Source organism: Hemitrygon akajei, chromosome 1, assembly GCF_048418815.1.
Source record: "Hemitrygon akajei chromosome 1, sHemAka1.3, whole genome shotgun sequence".
NCBI classification, from domain to species: Eukaryota; Metazoa; Chordata; class Chondrichthyes; order Myliobatiformes; family Dasyatidae; genus Hemitrygon; species Hemitrygon akajei.
Genome location: NC_133124.1, coordinates 10,096,651 through 10,119,542, shown reverse-complemented (window position 1 = coordinate 10,119,542; position 22,892 = coordinate 10,096,651). Strand labels below are relative to the sequence as shown.

Genomic DNA, 22,892 nt, shown 5'->3' with positions numbered 1-22,892 from the left:
TTTTCATCAGGATTTGGCCAAGGGTCTTGGTCCAAAGTGTAGACTGATTATTAATTTCTATAGATGCTGCCTGACCTGCTGAGTTCCTCTGGTATTTTGTATGTGTTGCTCTGGATTTCCAGCACCTGCAGAATCCCTAGTCTTAAAGAAATTCCTCCTCATCTCTATCTAAAAAGATCCTTGTATTCTGAGGCAATACCCTATGATCTTGTACACTAGTCCAAGATATGTAGGACTAAGGTAGGGGTTCCCAAACCTTATTTATGCTATGGACCCCTACCATTAAGACTATAAGACATAGGAGCAGAACTAGGCCATTCAGCCCAATGAGTCTGCTCCGCCATTCTATCATGGCCGCTCCCGGATCCCACTTAACCCCATACACCTGCCTTCTCACCATATCCTTTGATGCCCTGACTGATCAGGAAATGATCAAGTTCCATCTTAAATATACCCACAGATTTGGCAGAGAATTCCACAGATTCACTACTCTCGGGCTAGAAAAGTTCCTCCTTACCTCTGTTCTAAAAAGATGCCCCTGAATTTTGAGGCCATGCCCTCTGGTTTTGGATACCCCCACCACAGGAAACGTCCTCTCCACATTCACCCTCATCCTTTCCACATTCAGTAGGTTTCAATGAGATCCCCCCACTTTCTTCTAAATTCCAAGCTGCCAAACACTCCTCATATGTTAACCCCTTCATTCCTGGAATCATCTTCATGAACCTCCTCTGGACTCTCTCCAACAACAACACATCCTTTCTGAGATATGGGGCCCAAAACTGTTAACAATACTCCAAGTGCGGCCCGACTTGTGTCTTATAAAACCTCGGCATTATCTCCTTGCTTTTTTATTCTATTCCCCTTGAAATAAATGCCAACATTGCATTTGTCTTCTTTACCTCAAACTCAACCTGTAAATTAACCTTCTGGGAGTCTTGCATGAAGACTCCAAAGTCCCTCTACACCTCTGATGTTAGAACCTTCTCCCCATTTAAATAATAGTCCGCACTATTGTTCCTTTTACCAAAATGCATTATCATACATTTCCCAACGTTGTATTCCATCTGACAATTTTTTGCCCATTCTTCCATTTGTCCAAGTCCTGCTGCAATCACATAGCTTTCTCAGCACCACCTACCCTCCACCTATCTTTGTATCATCCACAAAGCTATCAATTCCACTATCTAAATCACTGATAATGTGAAAAGTAGCGCTCTCAATACTGACCCCTGAGGAACGCCAGAGGGATCCGTGGACCTCAGGTTGGGATCCCCGTTCTAAAAGCAGAATGTCGGGAACTTGCTAAGAATGTGGGGAGAATAGGTTACAGAAAAAAGTAGCAGGAAATGTGATTCTTCTGTGAGGTGATCAAATGTCTACCTCCTAAGTTGTTACCAAGTGTCAATAAAAAACATTAATTTATCTGTTGACATTTTATCAAAGTCAAAGAAAATTTATTATCGAAATATGGATATGTTACAATGTACTGCCTTGAGTTTCGTTGCCTAGCAGGCATTTGCAGGAAAATAGAAAATAAAAAAATACAATAGAATACATAGAATTGCTATCGCTGGGCCTGTACTCCATGGAATTCAGAAAAATGAAGGGAAGATCTCATTGAAACCTATCAAATGATGAAAGGCCTTGATAGAGTGGATGTGAAGAGATTGTTTCCTATGCTGGGGGAGTCTTGGACCAGAGGGCACAGCCTCAGAATCGAAGGACATCCATTTAGAATGGAAGCAATGATGAATTTCTTTAGCCAGAGGGTGGTGAATCTGTGGGATTCATTGCCACAGGCAGCTGTGGAGACCAAGTCATTGGGTATATTTAAGGCAGAGGTTGAAAGATTCTTGATTGGTCAGGGCATGAAGGGATACAGGGAGAAGGCAGGAGACTGGGGCTGAGATGGAAATGTATCAGCCATGATGAAATGATGGAGCAGACTTGATGGGGCAAATGGCCTAATTCTGCTTCCTTTCATTTATTCATACATTTCAATGAGACATCCCTTCCCCCTCATTCTTCTAAACTCTAGTGAGTATAGACCCAGAGCCATCAAACACTCCTCATATATTTCATTTCCAGGATCATTTGTGTGAACTTTCTCTGGACCTTCTTTTGTTAGAACACAGAGAATCACAATACAGTACAGGTCCTTATGTATTTGTTTTTCACATCTCCATATCGATCAGCTGTGATTAACAAGACTTTCTTCTACCAGCACCACCTCTATCTGTGTAATTCTGAAATTGGACTGCACCCTATCATAGATATTCCCTTGTTCTCTGCTATTTATCACACATTACATAGAACATAGAATAGTACAGCACATTACAGGCCCTTCAGCCCACAACGTTGTGCCGACCTTCAAACCCTGCCTCCCATATAACCCCCCACCTTAAATTCCTCCATATACCTGTCTAGTAGTCTCTTAAATTTCACTAGTGTATCTGCCTCCACCACTGACTCAGGCAGTGCATTCCACACACCAACCACTCTCTGAGTGAATGACCTTCCTCTAATATCCCGCTTGAACTTCCCTCCCCTTACCTTAAAGCCATGTCCTCTTGTACTGAGCAGTGGTGCCCTGGGGAATAGGCGCTGGCTGTCCACTCTGTTTATTCCTCTTAATATCTTGTACACCTCTATCATGTCTCCTCTCATTCTCCTTCCCTCCAAAGAGTAAAGCCCTAGCTCCCTTAATCTCTGATCATAATCCATACACTCTAAACCAGGCAGCATCCTGGTAAATCTCCTCTGTACCCTTTCCAATGCTTCCACATCCTTCCTATGGTGAGGTGACCAGAACTGGACACAGTATTCCAAGTGTGGCCGAACTAGACTTTTATAGAGTTGCATCATTACATCACGTCTCTTAAACCTTATCCCTCGACTTATGAAAGCTAACACCCCATAAGCTTTCTTAACTACCCTATCTACCTGTGAGGCAACTTTCAGGGATCTGTGGACATGTACCCCCAGATCCCTTTGCTCCTCCTCACTACCAAGTATCCTGCCATTTACTTTGTACTCTGCCTTGGAGTTTGTCCTTCCAAAGTGTACCACCTCACACTTCTCCGGGTTGAACTCCATCTGCCACTTCTCAGCCCACTTCTGCATCCTATCAATGTCTCTCTGCAATCTTCGACAATCCTCTACACTATTTACAACACCACCAACCTTTGTGTCATCTGCAAACTTGCCAACCCACCCTTCTACCCCCTCATCCAGGTCATTAATAAAAATCACAAAAAGTGGAGGTCCCAGAACAGATCTTTGTGGGACACCACTAGTCACAACCCTCCAATCTGAATGTACTCCCTCCACCATGACCCTCGGCCTTCTACAGGCAAGCCAATTCTGAATCCACCTGGCCAAACTTCCCTGGATCCCATGCCTTCTGATTTTCTGAATAAGCCTACTGTGTGGAACCTTGTCAAATGCCTTACGAAAATCCATGTAGATCACATCCAATACACTACCCTCATCTATATGCCTGGTCAACTCCTCAAAGAACTCTATCAGGCTTGTTAGGCACAATCTGCCCTTCACAAAGCCATGCTGACTGTCCCTGATCAGACCATGATTCTCTAAACGCCCATAGATCCTATTTCTAAGAATCTTTTCCAACAGCTTTCCCACCACAGATGTAAGGCTCACTGGTCTATAATTACCTGGACTATCCCTACTACCTTTTGAACAAGGGGACAACATTCGCCTCCCTCCAATCCTCCGGTACCATTCCCATGGACAACGAGGACATAAAGATCCTAGCCTGAAGCTCAGCAATCTCTTCCCTCACCTCGTGGAGCAGCCTGGGGAATATTCCGTCAGACCCCGGGGACTTATCCGTCCTAATGTATTTTAACAACTCCAACACCTCCTCTCCCTTAATATCAACATGCTCCAGAACATCAACCTCACTCATATTGTCCTCACCGTCATCAAGTTCCCTCTCAGTGGTGAATACCGAAGAGAAGTATTCATTGAGGACCTTGCTCACTTCCACAGCCTCCAGGCACATCTTCCCACTTTTATCTCTAATCAGTCCTACCTTCACTTCTGTCATCCTTTTGTTCTTCACATAATTGAAGAATGCCTTGGAATTTTCCTTTACCCTACTCACCAAGGCCTTCTCATGCCCCCTTCTTGCTCTTCTCAGCCCCTTCTTAAGCTCCTTTCTTGCTACCCTATATTCCTCAATAGACTCATCTGATCCTTGCTTCCTAAACCTCATGTATGCTGCCTTCTTCCATCTGACTAGATTTTCCACTTCATTTGTCACCCATGGTTCCTTCACCCTACCATTCTTTATCTTCCTCACCGGGACAAATTTATCCCTAACATCCTGCAAGAGATCCTTAAACATCGACCACATGTCCATAGTACATTTCCCTGCAAAAACATCATCCCAGTTCACACCCACAAGTTCTAGCCTTATAGCCTCATAATTTGCCCTTCCCCAATTAAAAATTTTCCTGTCCTCTCTGATTCTATCCTTTTCCATGATAATGCTAAAGGCCAGGGAGCGGTGGTCACTGTCCCCCAGATGTTCACCCACTGACAGATCTGTGACCTGACCCGGTTCGTTACCTAATACTAGATCTAGTATGGCCTTCCCCCTAGTCGGCCTGTCAACATACTGTGACAGGAATCCATCCTGGACACACTTAACAAACTCTGCCCCATCTAAACCCTTGGAACTAATCAAGTGCCGATCAATATTAGGGAAGTTAAAGTCACCCATGATAACAACCCTGGTATTTTTGCACCTTTCCAAAATCTTCCTCCCAATCTGCTCCTCGGTATCTCTGTTGCTACCAGGGGGCCTATAGAATATCCCCAGTAGAGTAACTGCTCCCTTCCTGTTCCTGACTTCCACCCATACTGACTCAAAAGAGGATCCTGCTACATTACCCACCCTTTCTGCAGCTGTAATAGTATCCCTGACCAGTAATGCCACCCTGCCTCCCCTTTTTCCCCCCTCTCTATCCCTTTTAAAGCACTGAAATACAGGAATATTGAGAATCCATTCCTGCCCTGTTGCCAGCCAAGTCTCCGTAATGGCCACTACATCATAATTCCATGTACGAATCCAAGCTCTCAGTTCATCACCTTTGTTCCTGATGCTTCTTGCATTGAAGTACACACACTTTAGCCCTTCTACCTTACTACCTTTATACCCTTTATTCTGATGCTCTTTCCTTAAAGCCTCTCTATATGTTAGATCTGGCTTTACTCCACGCACTTCTTTCATTGCTCTATCACTCCGGGTCCCATCCCCCTTGCAAATTAGTTTAAACCCTCCCGAACCATGCTAGCAAACCTACCAGCAAGGATATTGCTCCCCCTTGAGTTCATGTGCAACCCATCCAATCTGTACAGGTTCCACCTTCCCCAGAAGAGATCCCAATGGTCCAAAAATCTAAAACCCTGCCCCCCGCACCAACTCCTCAGCCACGCATTCAACTGCCATCTCCTCCAATTCTTACCATCACTATCACGTAGAACTGGCAGCAATCCTGAGAACGCCACCCTTGAGGTCCTGTTCTTCAGCCTTCTGCCTAGTTCCTGAAACTCACACTTCAGGACCTCATCCCTCTTCCTGCCTATGTCGTTGGTCCCAACATGTATCACGACTTCTGGTTGCTTTCCCTCTCGTACCAGGATGTCATGCACCCGGTCAGAGACATCCCGGACCCTGGCACCCGGGAGGCAACAAACCATGCGGGTTTCCTTCTCACGTCCACAAAATCTCCTGTCTGCTATCCTGACTAGAGTCTCCAATGACGACAGCCCTCCTCTTCTCCGTCCCATCCTTCTGCACCACAGGGTCAGACTCAGTGCCAGATGCCCTGCCACCGTGGCTCACAAACAGCATCCAGGACGGTAAACTTATTATTCAGGGGAATGGCTACAGGGGTGCTCTGCACTACCTGTCTACTCTCCTTCGCTTTCCGCCCTCGGACTGTCACCCAACGACCTGCTTCCGGCAGCCTAGGTGTGACTACCTCCCTGTAGCTCTCATCTATGACTGCCTCATTCTCCCTTATGAGTCGAAGGTCATTCAGCTGCTGCTCCAGATTCCTCACACGGTCTTCCAGATCGCCCAGCCGCAAGCACTTCTGGCAGATGTGACTCTGCAGGAGAGGGGAGTTCCCCCAAGACTGCCACATCTCACATTGGTTACTAACATACTGTCGTTCTGATTACATCAACTCTGTTGCTCTCTCCTGATGAGTGTTTCTGACATTTTATGTCAATATGTGTTGTAACTACTGTTTCTGGCATGAAAGCTGTCCGCAGATTTACTAACCATGGCACTACATTCTCATCCAAATTGTTAACAGAGATGATGAACAGTGTCAAAATACTTTAGCATGTGGCCTTATTGCAATCATTAAATTGAAAGACTTAAGCATTTATACTTTTAGATGACAATAGAGTGATAGAACCTAACAATATAGAAACAAGTCCTTCAGTTCACATAGTCTGTGCCAAACTATTGTTCTGCTTGGTCCATTGACCTGCACCTGGACCATAGCCCTCCATAGCCCTCACATCCATGTACTTACCTAAACATCTCTTAAATCTTGAAAACAAACCTATATCCATCACTTCCACTGGCAGTTCATTCCACACTCTCACCACCCTCTGAATGAAGATGAATCCCCCAGGTTCCCCTTAAATACTTTACCTTTCACCCTTAACTCATGACCTCTAGTTCTACAAGAGATTGAAAATTCCACTGAAGTCCCAACTTCAATATATTCACAAAATCTAATCTCTCTGCTGGAGCAGACAGACAGACAGACATATTTTATTGATCCCGAGGGAAATAGCGTTTTGTTACAGCCGCACCAACCAAAAATAGTGTAGAAATATAGCAATATAAAACCATTAATAATTAAATAATAATCATTATAATAGTAAGTAAATTATGACAAGTGGAAATAAGTCCAGGACCAGCCTATTGGCTCAGGGTGTCTGACACTCCAAGGGACGAGTTGTAAAGTTTGATGGCCACAGGCAGGAATGACTTCCTATGACGCTCAGTGTTACATCGCGGTGGAATGAGTCTCTGGCTGAATGTACTACTGTGTCTAACCAGTACATTATGGAGTGGATGGGAGTCATTGTCCAAGATGGCATGCAACTTGGACAGCATCCTCTTTTCAGACACCACCTTGAAGAGGACTTCATCAGAGTGCTTGGTAATGAGTTAACTAAATTACTTAAGAGATTATGCAGATACTGGAAAACAATAGCAACGCACACAAAATTCGGGTGAACCTCAGCAGGTCAAGCAGCATCTATAGAGGGCAATAAACAGTCAACGTTTCACGCTGTGAACCTTCCTCAGGACTGGAAAAGAAGGGAGAAGAAGCCAGAAAAAGGTGGAGGGAGGAGAAGAGTACAAGCTGGCAGGTGATAAGTGAGACCAGGTGGGTGGGACCAGAGGGTTTAAGTGAGAAGCTGAGAGGTGATAGGTGGAAGAGGTAAAGGGCTGAAGAAGGAGGAATGTGGCTGGACAGGACAATGACTATGAAAGAAAAAGAAGGAGGAGGGGCATTGGAGAGATGTGATAGGCAGCTGAGGAGAAAAGAAAGAGTGAGGAGGGGAGCCAGAATGAGGATTGGAAAAAGAAAGAAAGGTGAGGGAGAAAGAAATTACTGGAAGTTAGAGAAATCAATGTTCTTGCCATCAGGTTGGAGGCTACCCAGATGGAATATAAGATGATATAACTACTTATTCACAAAGCAAAAAGTACCTTAACAGTTATCAGTACATTGATATAAATATACCTGTGATTTATATCAAAGTGTAAATTTCAATATTTCACACATGTTGAACTTACATAGAATACAGTGGATTCTAGTTAATTGTGACACATTGGTATCAGTACATCTTGGCCCATTATGCAGCAGCCCCAATTAGCTAAAGTTTCATGCAAATAGTTAAAAGGTGTAAAAAAGAACAAATTACCATTTAACTGAGTAACAATTGCAGTATGACACCAGCAAACAACGTGACAAATGACATTTCATGAAACTTCTTCCTTTATTTCTTCTTTCAAATATGATTCTACAACTAAACTGCGTGCGATTAGAAGCTGTGATTTACATTTTGATGGTGTGTTTTGGGCTGGTTGAGCAATCTGGCACTTTGCTTTCTCCGAGGATATTCAATGAGATTTGGAGCGGAGTGTGTGGCCTGGAGGTCTGGTAAGCTGGAGTTGGAGCGTGAGTCCAAGATCACCTCCACTGCTTCTCTCTGACTGAGAAATCAAGGATGTGAGCCCATGATCGACTCCACTGCTTCTCTCTGACTGAGAAATCAAGGGTGCGAGTCCAAGATCAACTCCATTTCTTCTCTCTGACTGAGAAATCAAGGGTGTGAGCCCATGATCGACTCCACTGCTTCTCTCCGACTGAGAAATCAAGGATGTGAGCCCATGATCGACTCCACTGCTTCTCTCTGACTGAGAAATCAAGGGTGCGAGTCCAAGATCAACTCCATTTCTTCTCTCTGACTGAGAAATCAAGGATGTGAGCCCATAATCGACTCCACTGCTTCTCTCTGACTGAGGAATCAAGGGTGCGAGCCCATGATTGACTCCACTGCTTCTCTCCGACTGAGCAATCAAGGGTGCGAGCCCATGATCGACTCCACTGCTTCTCTCTGACCGAGGAATCAAGGGTGCGAGCCCATGATCGACTCCACTGCTTCTCTCCGACTGAGAAATCAAGGGTGTGAGCCCATGATCGACTCCACTGCTTCTCTCCGACTGAGAAATCAAGGGTGTGAGCCCATGATCGACTCCACTGCTTCTCTCTGACTGAGAAATCAAGGGTGCGAGCCCATGATCGACTCCACTGCTTCTCTCTGACTGAGAAATCAAGGGTGTGAGCCCATGATCGACTCCACTGCTTCTCTCTGACTGAGGAATCAAGGGTGTGAGCCCATGATCGACTCCACTGCTTCTCTCCGACTGAGAAATCAAGGGTGTGAGCCCATGATCGACTCCACTGCTTCTCTCTGACTGAGAAATCAAGGGTGCGAGCCCATGATCGACTCCACTGCTTCTCTCTGACTGAGAAATCAAGGGTGTGAGCCCATGATCGACTCCACTGCTTCTCTCCGACTGAGGAATCAAGGGTGTGAGCCCATGATCGACTCCACTGTTTCTCTCTGACTGAGGAATCAAGGGTGTGAGCCCATGATTGACTCCACTGCTTCTCTCTGACTGAGGAATCATGGGTGCGAGCCCATGATCGACTCCACTGCTTCTCTCCGACTGAGCAATCACGATCGACTCTATTGCTTCTCTATGATTAAGACGTCAACAAGGTTGAAGTCGATGAGGATGAGAGTGAGAGCGAAGGATGGGCAGGTGTTCCCTCCCTCTCACTAGCTGCAATCGGAGGAAAGAACAGGAATCTTGGGATCCACGGAGCCAGGATAGATCGGCAAGGCCATGGACTCACTTTGAGGACTTTGAGGTTCATATTCAATGTTTTCCTAATTCTGGTTACACTTTTTTTGGTGTTCTTGATTGGTTTGATCAGGACGATCAATGCGGACTCTGCAGCCTGCAATGGCTAGCGACACAATGCTGAACTGAACTGAACTGAATCCTACTGCTTTGATGTTTGATATTCTATGTGTTGTTCACTTGGTTTTTGCTATTTGCTCAGTTTGTTCTGTTTTCGTACACTGGGTGTTTAATATTTTCTTGAAAGGGGTCCATGGTGTTTCTTTTCTTTTCATGGAGGAGTAACATCAGAGATGTATTCTGTATAAATACTTTGATAATAAACATACTTTGAATCTTTGATCTTTTGAATAATATATTTAAATGAAATAAAGAACAAATGAGAATACTATCTATACAATGCTATAAAATTGTATATTAGTTCCTAATAGTTATCAACAGGGAAATTCATCCAGTGTACGCTGCCGTTTTATTTTGCTTGACTGCAAATGAACAAATTCAGTGCAGATAATGGACTGCCTTCATACAATCCTTTCAATGACTGCATTCTCCAAATCTTCGTTTTCATTGTAACATTCAAGACGATTGTTGATGCCTTCAAGTTCTTCTTAGTTCCTAGCTTGTTGAAGTAGTGAAATCATTTCACTTTCTCTTCTGTCATCTCTAATCCAGAATGCTTGGAACCACAGTGAGCGAAACAGCTCCAAATTGTCTTACTGCTTATTTCTCGCTAACTATTAGTGATACTGCTTTTTGAATACAAACAAACGCAACTGGCACTATTTAAAAACTGTTCACCTTAAACCTGATGCAGTGTCGATCGGCCACACAAGGGCACGCGACTGACACCAGTTAGAAACTATTCAGCAAGTTTTCTGTGCCCAATTAAATGGCATAGTGCCCCAAATAAACAAACAGAATCTAGGTTATTTTCTCAATTAGTTTTTGTTCTTTAAGAGTTGTCCCAAATAAGTGGACAACTAACCAATGGTCCAATTAACCAGAATCCTCTGTATTTTAAACCAGCCCTCTCGAGGAGACAAAATATGCAATAAGCTTCACAATAAAGTGTTATATAGAAGGTATATGCTGTTTCTGTTCAAGAGCAGTTATATCAAAGCTGGAAAAGATTTACTGCGATTTCAAAGCATGTTTTTCTTGCATTTCTTTTACATTCTTGAGGGTTCTACTTTTAGAGTGACTATAATAAATCAGTTTTTTCTGCGCAGATTAGAAAAAGATTTTGAACCCAAACATAAAAAGATAATTACTTTTTAGACTCGGATTGAAATAGTACATTTTAAACAAGTATGACAAGCATTTAAAAATAACTTGTAGGAAATGGCCACCTACTCCATTAAGCCTGCAATTCAATCACATCTGGAACATTCTCATTCTATTCTGAGCAGCAATACAATTGCCCAAGAAGAATGAAAAATCAGAAAAAAAATAATTTGGGAAACTGTTCCTCATCCTCATCCTACCACTACCTCAATGTGAGCCAATCACACTTGGTTCTGGAGATCATATGACCATACACATGCTAATAGTTAATCTCCACTTCATGAGGTGATCAGGCCAAGTCAGGAAGCACCTCATATAGTTGAAGGTTTCCCACATCTTGCCACAGCATAGGTAATTGTGCGGGAAGCTTCCACACTCTCCCAAACTTGAGTACAACTGTAGAAGATTTTGCGTGTGACGGCAGAATAACACAGTGATTAGCGTAATGCCAATACAGCACCAGTGACCAGGATTCAATGCCTGCCATTGACTGCAAGGAGTTTGTACGTTCTCTCCGTGATGGATGTGGGTTTCCTTCGGGTGCTCCAGTTCCCTTCCGCAGTCCAAAAACATACCGGTTAGTAGGTTAATCATTCACATTGTGTAATTGGGTGGGAAGGGCCTGTCAGCACATATGTTGCAACAGTGGTATGCAGAAGAGCAGCTCTGAATGAAAAACATGAAGAAGACCTTGAAGTGGATGGGCTGCAGCAGCTAAAAGCCACAAACAAACACTCAATGGCTACTTTATTAGGTAAAGGAGGTAAAGTTCGAAGTTCAAAGTAAATTTATTATCAAAGTATAGATATAGCCCTGAGATTCATTTTCTGGTAGGCATACTCAGTTAATCCATAATAAAATAATAACCATAATAGAATCGGTGAAAGACCACACCAACGGGGCATTCAACCAGTGTGCAAAAGGTAACAAACTGCGCAAATACATAAAGAAAGAAATAATACTACATAAATAAGCAATAAATATCATGACCATGAGGTGAAGAGTTCTTGAAAGTGAGTCCATAGAAGTGGGAACTTCTCAGTGATAGGGCAAGTGAAGTCATCCCCCTCTGGTTCAGGAGCCTGATGGTTGAGGGGTAATAACTATTCCTGAACCTAATGGTGTGAGTCCTGAGGCCCCTGTACCTTCTTCCTGATGGCAGCAGTGAGAAGAGAGCATGGCCTGGGTGGTGGGGGGGCCTGATGATGGATGCTGCTTTCCTGCAACAATGTGTTGTATCAAGATTCAGATTTATTTATTACATGTACACTGAAACATAGTGAAATAAATTGTTTGTGTTAACAGCCAACACACCTGAGGGCAGCCCGCATGTGCCACACATGCCATCGCAAAACAGCAAGCCCAGGATGTTCAACAGAAAAACAACACAGAGCACAACAAACAGCAAAACAACAACAGTAAAACAAGCCTCGTTCCTCCCTCCCACCCCCAGCAGGCCTCTGAGACTCCAGTCTCCAGGCTTCAACTCCTGGACTTTTACAACTATATGACACTGATTTTGGAGGTAAGTTCATGGAAAGGCTTCAGAACAAAGCATCATGAAGCCAACCAAAGAACAGTCTAAAACAAGAGAAATCTGCAGACGCTAGAAATCCAAGCAACTCACAGAAAATCCTGGAGCAACTCAGCAGGCCAGGCACCATCTATAGAAAAGAGTTTCGGGCCAAAACCCTTCAGCAGAACTGAAGAAAAAAAAAGATGAGGAGTAGATTGAAAAGGTGGGGGTGCCGAGAAAGAAACACAAGGTGATAGGTGAAACCAGATGGGGGAGGGAGGAGAAGTAAAGAGTGGAGAAATTGATTGGTGAAAGAGATATAGGGCTGGAGAAGGGGGAATCTGATAGGAGAGGACAGAAGGTCATGAAAAGGGGGGGAAAGCACCACCAGAGGGAGGCAATATGGTAAGACAGTGAAAAGGGGATGGGGAATGGTGAAGGGCAAGGGGGATTATTGGAAGTTCGAGAAGTTGATGTTCATGCCATCAGGTTGGAGGCTACCCGGGTGGAATATAAGGTGTTGTTTCTCCAATCTGAGTGTGGCCTCATCACGACAGTTGAGGAGGCCATGGATTGACATATTGGAATGGGAATGGGAAGTGGAATTAAAGTGGGTAGCCAGTGGGAGATCCTGCTTCTTCTGGCGGACGGAGCATATGTGCTTGGCGAAATGGTCTCACAATCTACGTCAGGTCTCACCAATAAACAGGAGGCCACATCAGGAGCCCCAGACACAGTATACGACCCCAACAGACTCACAGATTTAGTGTTGCCTCACCTAGAAGGACTGTTTGGGGCACTGAATGGTAGTGAGGGAGGAGGTGTAGCTCCTCCAGCATTTTGAGTGTGTTTCCAAGAACAGTCTATTTTAGCACAAACAAGAGAAAATTTGCAGATGCTGGAAATCCAAGCAACACATACAAAATGCTGGAGGAACTCAGCAGGCCAGGCAGCATCTATGGAAAAGAGTACAGTCAACATTTTGGGTAGAAACCCTTCAGCAGGACTGGAGAAAGAAAGATCAGGAGTAGAGTTAGAAGGTGGGGGGACAGTCTATTTTAGATTTTTTTTCTTAAATGAGACAGGATTAATTAATAATCTCATAATAAGGGAATCCTAAAGCAAGATATAATAAAATCTTACATTCAGTACTAAGGAATAGATAGAGTGGATGGGGAATCTAGGACTAGAAGGCACAGCCTCAAAATACAAGGATATCTCTTTAGAACAGAGTTGAGGAGGAATTTCTTTAGCCAGAGGGGTGGGGAATCTGTGGAATTCATTAACATAGATGGCTGTGGAGGCCAAGTCATTGGGTATATTTAAAGAAGTGATCGAAAGGATAGGTTCTTGATTGGTCAGGGTGTCAAAGGTTACAGGGAGAAGGCAGGAGGATGCAAATTGCTGATTGTTAACGCAAAATTCTGATTGTTAACGCAAATGACACATTTCACTGGATATCTCAATGTACATGTGATAGATAAATCTAAATCTGGTATTGAAAAGCACTTCAACACATCCCAATGTACAAAGAAGTGCCATATAAAAACAAGTTTGATAGCTCTGGGCCTGTAGTCACTGGAGTTTACTTGAATTGAGAGGGGGGATCTCATTAAAACCTATCGAGTCGACATAGAGAGGGTATTTCCTATAGAAGGCACAGCCTCAGAATAGATGGACTACCATTTAGAACAGAGATGAGGAGGAATTCATCCAGAGGATAGTGAATCTGTGGAATTCATTGCTACAGAGGGCTGTGGAGACCAAGTCATTGAGTATCGTTAAAGAGGAGGTTGATAGGTTCTTATTTAGTCAGGACGTTTAAGGTTACAGGCAGAAGGCAGGAGAATGGGATTGAGAAGGATAATAAATCGGCCATGATGGAATTGCAGGACAAACTTGATGGGCTGAATGGCCTAATTCTGCTACTATGTCTTATGATCTAAGTCTCCTAACTGTTCAAGATTCAAAATATATTTATTATCAAAGTATGTATGCAGTATATAATCCTGAGATTCCTCTTCAGAAAGGACAACTGCAGAATTTAAACTCTATCTAGTAGGCATTATGAATGGATAAGCTATAAATACGTTATCTGAAAAGAAAGTTCAAATAATTTCTTACCTGTAATTGAACAGTATACAATGTGTGGGGCAATCGTTTCTATGTCTTTGTATCCAAGGCCCATTTCTGCCAGTTTCCCAGAAACATAATTTTCAATCAATACATCGCAAACAGATGCCAACTGCAGGGCACAAATCAAAGACATGTTTTGTAATTATTACAGATCTATAAAAATAGCAAACATTACATTGAAATAACAATAATAAACACATTTTGAATAAACATTAAATGGTGCATATCCTCCATCCAAGATGGCACTGGTGTAACATGGTGACATTTTGCAGGCAGTTTACAAAGCTTCTAAATATACCTACTCTATGTCAGGATGCTGTTTATTGACTACTGCTCAGCACTTAACATTATTATTCTAATAGTTCTGATCAAAAAGCTACAGAACCTGAGCCTCTGTACTTCCTTCTGCAATTGTGATCCTCAACTTTCTAATCAGAAGACCATAATCTGTGTGGATTAGAAATAACATCTCCACCTTGCTGACAATCAACACTGGCACACCTCAGGGATGTGTGCTCAGCCCACTGCTCTGCTCTCTCTGTGGAGGACAATTCATTGGGTATATTTAAAGCAGATGTTGATGGGTTCTTGATTAGTATGGGTGTCAAAGTATGGGGAGAAGGTAGAATAATGGGATTGAGAGATAAATCAGCCATGAGCAAATGGCAGAGCAGACTCAATAGGGCAAATTGCCGAATTCTGTTCTTATGTCATAACGCATTATGGTCTTAAGATTGCTGATGCACATAGATCTAACTAGACCAGGGGTGAGCAAACTTTTTGACTTGTGGGCCACAAAGGGTTCTAAAATTTGACGGGGGGGCCGGACCAGGAGCAGATGGACGGAGTGTTTTGGTAATACACCTCATAAGAGAAAATAAAATATCATGGGATATGTAGAAAACATGTGCTTTAATTTCAATTGAAAATGAACAAATGCATTACAACAAAATATCTGTCTTTGAAGTCCCATGGTATTTAGCTATTTATTGAAATGACTTTTAAAACACTGAAAATTAAATGAATAAAATACAGCTTTTTTTAATAGTAAGTTATTATTTTAAAGCACTGAAAATTCTGTTATCCTTCAAGATATTATCATCATCACTCTCCTCCTGACTGTCTTTATTTCAAAAACGGTAGGAGATGCAGGTCTACTTGTCCTGCTCCTTCTTATTCAATTATCCCCTGTGCCAAAACTCAACAACGACCAGCACAAGGACAGAACAGTGACAGCGCGCCAGTATGCGGAGCGCGTTATTTGATCTGGAGCGCATTTTTTATTTTGAGAACGTACGTGCACCTGCGCACTACTCATGTCCATCACTTAACATGAAATGACATGTAACATGTAAGGCTTATTGAAAAAAATATTTTCAAATGCATTTTTTACATAACACAACGAAGAAACTTATTTTTAATTTCAATGGGAACAGTGTTGTTGGTCTTCCTTTTTAGCCAGCGCATCAAAGTCTGGATTTAGTTTTGTCGTGGCGAAAACGCCAGAATTGCGGGGAAAAAAACGTTAACAAGGTTTATTAATATAATTTCATCAAGTTCTGCGGGCCGGATTAAAAAGCTTAACGGGCCGCATATGGCCCCCGGGCCATAGTTTGCCCATGCCTGAACTAGACCAAGGAGATGGAGTAGTAAAATCAAGTGCAAAGCTCCCTACCACAACAGGACATAAAAGGAGTCAATCACCCTTCTCCACACCTCAAACCAGGCAATGTGACAAGATTTTAATACCAACATCAAAGACAGAGGAAAGCTGCAATCATCAGACATAATGTAGATCAGAAAAACTGAGGAAGGTGGTCCTCACCACAGCAATAAACATACATGAGCAGGAATGCAGAGGTGAGGTTTCAGGGGAGTGAAACCAATGATAAAGCAATGGACAGTAGACAGCAAACACTACTGTGGAACAAGATCACCACAGAGCTACTAGATTATATTGAACTGTAATTACCAGACCTGGGAAAATTGTTCACTGACCAAAACATTTCACAATTTTGTGATTGAGTAGGTTAATACCAGTCCACAGGCAAAGTGCTCCCCATGGCTGAGCACATCCACAAGGAGCAAGCAGCATCCGTCATCAAGGAGCCCCATTATCCAGACTACACTCCCTTTTCACTACTGCCACCAGTTCAGCAACAATTTACGCACTAACCACCAAGCTCCTGATCTTGCATGGATAATTTCACTCACCTCAACTCTGAACTGATTCCACAAACTTCAGACTATCTTTCAAAGACTCTGTAACTCATGTTCTTGGTATTATTTATCTATTTATTATTGTAATTTTGCCGTTTCTTGTCTTTTGCACATTGGTTGCTTGTCAGTCTTTCTGTGGAGTTTTTCACTGATTCTATTGCATTTCTCTGTTTTACTGTAAATGCCTGCAAGACAATGAATGTCAGGGATTCTGATTCAGTGGGACATATCAGGACCAGTACATTTTGGCCCAATTAAAAGGCTGCTCCAGTTACAAAAAAGACAAACTGTTAAACTGAATAACAATTTATGTATTTAAATGATATACAAAACAAATTAGAACACTACCAATACCTCTCCAATACTAGAAAACCAAGTATAAGTTCACAATAGTTATTGACAGAGGAATTCATCTGCCTTGTTCTCTTGGTTGACTGTAAATGAACAAATTCAACACAGACAGTACAGATAATGGACTGCCTTCATACAAAATATCTTCCAAATCTTAATTTTCATTATAGCATTCAAGATGACTGCTGACACAGTACTTCTATAAGTCCTAAGTTGTTTAAGTAGTGGAATTGTTCCATTTTCACTCCCAGCCATTTCTGGCATCTACAAGCCTAAATGTTTGAAACTACTGTGAGCAAAACAGTTCTGAATTGTCTTGCTGCTTATTTTTCCCCAACTGTCATTAGTCAATAGTTTACAATAGTTCTATTTAATAACAGAGAATGTATGCAATCACTGCTTTTTGAACTGCTATGTGAATACACATAACCAATGCTATTTGAAAAATGATTGTTCTAAGCACAATTAAAGTCGAATGGCCATGAAAGTGCACACAACTGGCGTTAGTTAGAAACTGTTCGGCAAGTCTCCTCAACCCAGTCACTTAGCATGGTGTCCCAAATAGACAAAGGGAATCCCGGTTATTTTCCTGATTTATTTTTTGTACTTTAAGAGCTGTCCCAAATTAACAGCTACCCCAATGAACCAAAATCTACTGTATATTGTGACATATATACATATATATGACATATATATCCTCCCACAGGCAGTCAGACTGCTAAATAGCTGCTCTACCTGACTCTGCTTTGGACACTTTTAACTTGCACTAGACACTTATAACTTGTTTTTAACCGACATGTGGCTGTTGTGTTTTACTATTTATTGGTATGTTTATTATTTAGTGTTGCGTTTGTTATGTTATGATTGCACTGCTCCTGGGAAACGCTGTCTCATTCTGCCCTGCAGAGCTGATGTACGGTTAGAATGACAATAAAGTTTTTGAATCTTGAATCTTTTTTTTGAATCTTGATATACATGTATTGATAATAAATCTACAGTAGTTTGAACTTTGAATGCTGTTAAACAGAACACACAGATTGAAATTTAATGCTATTAGCACAGCAGTTTGTACTAAGAAGTAGCTTGGGAGAGATAGACATTAATGCGTGTATATTTATTTGGGTTTATTGGAATAGTGGTTAGTTAGAGACCACATTATACTTACTGTGAAAGTCAGAACAAATATAGAAGGGTGCAAGAGTTGCAGTGCCATCTAGTGTCACAGCATGGTAGTACAGTAATTACTCTGTCAGCTACCAAGGCCAATGAACACTGCCAACATGGGGGAATGACCACATTGCCAAGTCTTCTCAGTAGCTCAAAGACACTCTATAATAGAATTCATTATTAATCATTGACTGATGACAGCATTACAAAATCAGTTTCTTATGGAGTCCAGAGGAAGCACAAAACTGCAGAAATTCCCCTCAAAGGGCCTACATCATGTTGTATCTAGAGCACAGATTTGTTCTTCAGTGTTTTCAAATGCCAGGAAATGACTGCAAAGGCATAAGGTGACAATAGACAATAGGTGCAGGAGTAGGCCATTCAGCCCTTAGAGCCAGCACCGCCATTCAATGTGATCATGGCTGATCATCCACAATCAGTACCCCGTTCCTGCCTTCTCCCCATATCCCTCGACTCCGCTATCTTTAAGAGCTCTATCTAACTCTTTCTTGAAAGCATCCAGAGAATTGGCCTCCACTGCCTTCTGAGGCAGAGCATTCCATAGATCCATAACTCTGGCTGAAAAAGGTTTTCCTCAACTCTGTTCTAAATGGCCTACCCCTTATTCTTGAACTGTGGCCTCTGGTTCTGGACTCCCCCAACATCGGGAACACGTTTCCTGCCCTAGCGTGTCCAATCCCTTAATAATCTTATATATTTCAATCAGGTCCCTTCTCATCCTTCTAAATTCCAATGTATGCAAGCCCAGTCACTCCAATCTTTCAACATATGACAGTCCCGCCATCCCGGGAATCAACCTCGTGAACCTTCGCTGCACTCCCTCAATAGCAAGAATGTCCTTCCTCAAATTTGGAGACCAAAACTGAACACAATACTCCAGGTGTGGTCTCACCAGGGCCCTGTACAGCTGCAGAAGGGCCTCTTTGCTCCTATACTCAACTCCCCTTGTTCTTGCCACCAAAGTGGATAACCTCACATTTATCCACATTAAACTGCATCTGCCCACTCACCCAACCTATCCAAGTCACCCTGCATTCTCCTAACATCCTCCTCATATTTCATACTGCCACCCAACTTCGTGTCATCTGCAAATTTGCTAATGTTACTTTTAATCCCTTCATCTAAATCATTAATGTATATTGTAAATAGCTGTGGTCCCAGCACCGAGCCTTGTGGTACCCCACTACTCAGTGCCGGCCATTCTGAAAAAGACCCGTTAATCCCTACTCTTTGTTTCCTGTCTGCCAACCAATTTTCTATCCATGTTAGTACCCTACCCCCAATACCATGTGCTCTAATTTTGCCCACTAAACTCCTATGTGGGACCGTATCAAAGGCTTTCTGAAAGTCCAGGTACACTACATCCACTGGCTCTCCCTTGTCTATTTTCATAGTTACATCCTCAAAAAATTCCAGAAGATTAGTCAAGCATGATTTCCCCTTCGTAAATCCATGCTGACTCGGACCGATCCTGTTACTGCTATCCAAATGTGCCACTATTTCATTTTTTATAATTGATTCCAGCTTCTGCCCCACCACTGATGTCAGGCTAACTGGTCTATAATTCCCTGTTTTCTCTCTCCCTTCTTTCTTAAAAAGTAGGATAACATTAGCTTTCCTCCAATCCTCAGGAACTGATCCTGACTCTATAGAACATTGGAAAATGATTATCAATGCGTCCATGATTTCTAGAGCCTCCTCCTTAAGTACCCTGATATGCAGACCATCAGGCCCTGGGGACTTATCAGCCTTCAGTCCCATCAGTTTACCCAACACCATGTTTTGCTTAATGTGAATTTCCTTCAGTTCCTCCATTACCCTAGGTCCTCTGGCCACTATTACATCTGGGAGGTTGCTTGTGTCTTCCCTAGTGAAGACAGATTCAAATTACCTGTTCAACTCATACGCCATTTCCTTGTTCCCCATAATAAATTCACCCCTTTCTGCCTTCAAGGGCCCAACTTTGGGCTTAACTAATTTTTTCCTCTTCACATACCTAAAGAAGCGTTTACTATCCTCCTTTATATTCTTGGCTAGCTTACCTTCGTACCTCATCTTTTCTCCCCGTATTGCCTTTTTAGTTATCATCTGTTGCTCTTTAAAAGTTTCCCAATCCGCTGGCTTCCCGCTCATCTTTGCTATGTTATACTTCTTCTCTTTTATTGTTAAACTGTCCTTGACTTCCCTTGTCAGCCACGGTCACCCCCTACTCCCCTTAGAATCTTTCTTCCTTTTTGGAATGAACTGATCCTGCACCTTCTGTATTATTCCCAGAAATACCTGCCATTGTTGTTTCACTGGCATCCCTGCCAGAGTATCCTTCCAGTCAACTTTGGCTAGTTCCTCCCTCATGGCTCCATAGTCCCCTTTATTCAACTGCAATACTGACACTTCCGATTTTCCCTTCTCCCTCTCAGATTGTAGATTAAAACTTATCATATTATGGTCATTACCACCTAATGGCTCCTTTACCTCAAGTTCCCTTATCAAATCCGGTTCATTACACAACACTCGATCTAGAATTGCCTTCTCCCTGGTAGGCTCCAGTACAAGCTGCTCTAAGAATCCATCTCGGAGGCACTCCACAAACTCCCTTTCTTGGGGTCCAGTACCAACCTGATTTTCCCACTCTACCTGCATGTTGAAATCCCCCATTACAACCGTAGCATTACCTTTGTGACATGCTAATTTTAGCTCTTGATTCAACTTGCACCCTATATCCAGGCTACTATTTGGGGGCCTGTAGATAACTCCCATTAGGGTCTTTTTGCCCTTACAATTTCTCAGTTCTATCCATACTGGTTCTACATCTCCTGATTCTATGTCACCACTCGCAAGGGACTGAATTTCATTCCTCACCAGCAGAGCCACTCCACCCCCTCTACCCACCTGTCTGTCCTTTCGATAGGACGTATACCCTTGAATATTCATTTCCCAGCCCTGGTCCTCTTGCAGCCATGTCTCTGCTATTCCTACAACATCATACTTGCCAATTTCCAACTGAGCCTCAAGCTCATTCACTTTATTTCTTATACTTTGTGCATTCATATATAATACTTTTAATCCATTACTCCCCTCGCTTCTCACATCGATCTCTATTGCACTTGGTCATACTCTCTGATCCCTTCCTGAGCTTTCTGCCCCTTTAATTCTGTTGACTTCCTTTTCTTATTCTCTCTTTCCCTTTAACTCCATCTTTATATTTCCAGTTTGTCTGCTCCCCCGCCCCCACTTATTAGTTTAAACACACCCGTGTAGCAGTGGCAAACCTGCCTGCCAGAATGCTGGTTCCCCCGCTTGTTAAGGTGCAACCCGTCTCTTTTGTAGAACTATAGAACCATAGAACATTACAACACAGAAACAGGCCTTTTGGCCTTTCTTGGCTGTGCCGAACCATTTTTCTGCCTAGTCCCACTGACCTGCACCTGGGACATATCCCTCCAAACCCCTCTCATCCATATACCTGTCCAAGTTTTTCTTAAATGTTAAAAGTGAGCCCGCATTTACCACTTTATCTGGCAGCTCATTCCACACTCCCACCACTCTCTGCGTGAAGAAACCACCCCCTCCCCCATGTTCGCTTTAAACTTTTCCCCCTTCACCCTTAACCCATGACCTCTGGTTTTTTTCTCCCCTGGCCTCAGTGGAAAAAGCCTGCTTGCAATCACTCTATCTATACCCATCATAATTTTATACACCTCTATCAAATCACCCCTCATTCTCCTACGCTCCAGGGAATGAAGTCCTAACCTATTCAACCTTTCTCTGTAACTCAGTTTCTCAAGTCCCGGCAACATCCTTGTAAACCTTCTCTGCACTCTTTCAACCTTATTAATATCCTTCCTGTAATTAGGTGACCAAAACTGCACACAATACTCCAAATTCGGTCTCACCAATGTCTTCTACAACCTCACCATTACATTCCAACTCTTATACTCAATACTTTGATTTATAAAGGCCAATGTACCAAAAGCTCTCTTTACAACCCTATCTACTTGTGAAGCCACTTTTAGGGAATTATGTATCTGTATTCCCAGATCCCTCTGTTCTACTGCACTCCTCAGTGTCCTACCATTTACCTTGTACGTTCTACCTTGGTTTGACCTTCCGAAGAGCAATACCTCACACTTGTTTGCATTAAACTCCACCTGCCATTTTTCTGCCCATTCCTCTAACTGGTCCAAATCCCTCTGCAAGCTTTGAAAACCTTCCTCACTGTCCACTACACCTCCAATCTTTGTATCATCAGCAAATTTGCTGATCCAATTTGCCACATTATCATCCAGATCATTGATATAGACGACAAATAACAATGGACCCAGCACTGATCCCTGTGGCACACCACTTGTCACAGGCCTCCACTCAGAGTAGCAATCCTCCACTACCACTCTCTGGCTTCTTCCATTGAGCCAATGACTAATCCAATTTACTACCTCTCCATGTATACCTAGCGACTGAATCTTCCTAACTAACCTCCCATGTGGGACCTTGTCAAAGGCCTTGCTGAAGTCCATGTATACAACATCCACAGCTTTCCCTTCATCCACTTTCCTGGTAACTTCCTCAAAAGACTCGAATAAATTGGTTAAACATAACCTACCACGCACAAAGCCATGCTGACTGTTTCTAATAAGTCCCTGTCCATCCAAATACTTGTAGATCCTATCTCTTAGTATTCCTTCCAATAATTTACCT

General features: G+C 42.7%; 1 protein-coding gene across 6 annotated transcripts in view; it reads right to left on the bottom strand.

Moving 5' to 3' along the window:
- sugct (succinyl-CoA:glutarate-CoA transferase) overlaps window positions 1–22,892 on the bottom strand; it is a 528,034-nt gene that overhangs the window by 409,389 nt on the left and 95,753 nt on the right. For all 6 annotated transcript variants that reach the window (XM_073032218.1, XM_073032487.1, XM_073032549.1 and 3 more), the window contains one exon: window positions 14,427–14,547. In XM_073032218.1, coding sequence (XP_072888319.1) covers window positions 14,427–14,547 — 121 coding nt within the window. The remainder of the gene's footprint in view (window positions 1–14,426; window positions 14,548–22,892) is intronic.